The sequence below is a fragment of the Tachysurus fulvidraco genome, chromosome 7 (assembly GCF_022655615.1).
Source record: "Tachysurus fulvidraco isolate hzauxx_2018 chromosome 7, HZAU_PFXX_2.0, whole genome shotgun sequence".
NCBI classification, from domain to species: domain Eukaryota; kingdom Metazoa; phylum Chordata; class Actinopteri; order Siluriformes; family Bagridae; genus Tachysurus; species Tachysurus fulvidraco.
Genome location: NC_062524.1, coordinates 1,817,271 through 1,819,770, shown reverse-complemented (window position 1 = coordinate 1,819,770; position 2,500 = coordinate 1,817,271). Strand labels below are relative to the sequence as shown.

At 44.6% G+C, this 2,500-nt stretch overlaps 1 protein-coding gene across 2 annotated transcripts in view; it reads left to right on the top strand.

The window, feature by feature from the left end:
- Positions 1–2,500, top strand: part of jmjd8 (jumonji domain containing 8) — a 4,485-nt gene that overhangs the window by 561 nt on the left and 1,424 nt on the right. Inside the window, exons 2-4 of one of the 2 annotated variants that reach the window (XM_047816572.1) lie at positions 1,684–1,828; positions 2,052–2,141; positions 2,383–2,431. In XM_047816572.1, coding sequence (XP_047672528.1) covers positions 1,737–1,828; positions 2,052–2,141; positions 2,383–2,431 — 231 coding nt within the window. In that variant the 5' untranslated portion in view covers positions 1,684–1,736. Of the gene's footprint in view, positions 1–1,622; positions 1,829–2,051; positions 2,142–2,382; positions 2,432–2,500 lie in introns of those variants that run through there. The other variant, XM_027158945.2, reaches the window with a different exon arrangement.

Here is a 2,500-nt window from a genome sequence, read left to right as displayed (position 1 = left end):
GTCCAGAGTGAGGGAGTGTGCTGGATGTGAGGGGTCCTGAGTGAGTGTGTGTGCTGGATGTGAGGGGTCCTGAGTGAGTGAGTGTGCTGGATGTGAGGGGTCCTGAGTGAGTGTGCTGGATGTGAGGGGTCCAGAGTGAGTGAGTGTGCTGGATGTGAGGGGTCCTGAGTGAGTGTGCTGGATGTGAGGGGTCCTGATTGAGTGTGCTGGATGTGAGGGGTCCTGAGTGAGTGAGTGTGCTGGATGTGAGGGGTCCTGAGTGAGTGAGTGTGCTGGATGTGAGGGGTCCTGAGTGAGTGTGCTGAATGTGAGGGGTCCTGAGTGAGTGTGCTGGATGTGAGGGGTCCTGAGTGAGTGAGTGTGCTGGATGTGAAGGGTCCAGAGTGAGTGTGCTGGATGTGAGGGGTCCAGAGTGAGTGAGTGTGCTGGATGTGAGGGGTCCAGAGTGATTGTCTGAGCTGAAGCAAACAATCACTGAAGTGCAGAGGATGGATTCGATCATGGCAGTGTAGAACTGTTTCAGCAGATTCTGTGGCAGGTTGAACTTCTTCAGCTGATGAAGGAAGTACAACCTCTGCTGAGCTTTTTTCACAATGGAGTCAATGTGAATGTCCCACTTCAGGTCCTGGGAGATTGTGGTTCCCAGGAATCTGAATGACTCCACTGCTGTCACAATGCTGTCCATGATCTCCACTGTCTTGAGCATGTTCAGCTCCAGGTTGTTGAGACTGCACCAGACAGCCAGCTGTTCAACCTCCAGTCTGTAGGCCAATCAGTGTGGTGTCGTCTGCAAACTTCAGGAGCTTGACAGAGGGGTCATTAGATGTGCAGTCGTTTGTGTACAGGGAGAAGAGCAGTGGGGAGAGGACACAACCCTGAGGAGCACCAGTGCTGATGGTGTGGGTGCTGGATTTGAGTTTACCCAGTCTCACTAGCTGCTGCCTGTCTGTCAGAAAGCTGGTGATCCACTGACAGACAGAGGAGGGCACGGAGAGCTGGGTTAGTTTGGGCTGTAGGAGTGATGGGATGATGGTGTTAAAGGCAGAGCTGAAGTCCACAAACAGGATCCTCACATAAGTCCCTGGTCTGTCCAGATGCTGCAGAACATAATGCAGTCCCATACTGACCTGTTTGCTCTGTAAAGTTGTAAATAAATAAACAAGCAAACAAACAAACAAATAAATAAATAAAAAGTTGTAAATAAATAAATGATTAATAATGAATAAAAATGTAAAATGACAGTAAATTAATAATAAAACAGATTAGTTTCTGAAGTGTTAATAAAATGTAAACATGTAAATAAATAAACTTTACATATAAACTATATAAAATACACAAAATATACAAATGATTGTGTTTCTTTGATTATTGTATTAAAATATAACATTCTAAAATAATAATAATAATAATAATAATAATAATAATAATAATAATAATAATAATAATAATAATAATCTTATCTAACCCTGCACAATAAGCAGTGTGGCCTCTGCTGATTGGTCAGTGAAATTCTGAAACCCGGAAGTGTGTTGTATTAAATAGCGTGCTGCTTCCTCCGTAGGTGCCCTACATCAGCTATGACAGTCTTATAGACAGCGTTTAGGGCACGTTATAAAGCTGTGATGTGTTCAGGACACAACATAAAGACGGAAACATCTGGAGCAGGATTTGAACGGAGAGAGAGTGTGTGTGTGTGTGTGTGTGTGTGTGATGTCTGAGAGATAACACAATAACACATGGAGTTTACTGTGTGGAATAAAGTTTTAATCTTCCTCCTGTGTCAGTTCCTGGATTTAACACACTGCACTGCACAGAGCAACGGCGACTGGTAACACACACACACACACACACACACACACACACACACACACACACACACACACACACACACACACACACACACACGAGAGAGAGAGAGAATAATAAAGGAGTCTGATGAAGGAACGGCTGTTATAATGTATAATGTAAGTGAGAATATTAACTCTGTGTGTGTGTGTGTGTGTGTGTGTGTGTGTGTGTGTGTGTGTGTGTGTGTGTGTGTGTGTGTTTAGGGGACTGGAATCCAGCCTTGCTGATGAAGGGAGCTGCAACATCGATGTCAGAGATGCAACAACAATCTCTCACACACAGTTTCTACAGGAGTGAGTATCTCTCTCTCTCTCTCTCTCTCTCTCTCTCTCTCTCTCTCTCTCTCTCTCTCTCTCTCTCTCTCTGTGTGTGTGTGTGTTTCTCTCTCTCTCTCTGTGTGTGTGTTTGTCTCTCTCTCTCTCTCTCTCTCTCTCTGTGTGTGTTTCTCTCTCTCTCTCACTCTCTCTCTCACACGCACACACACACACACACAGTTGTATGTCACTGGATCACTGTGTGTTTGTTCGCTGACAGATACGCCTACACTAAGCCAGTAATACTAAGAGGAGTTACAGACAACACAGTGAGTGAACACACACACACACACTTAGTTTGAAGTGTATACATTGATTGGACTGATTTTGATGATCTG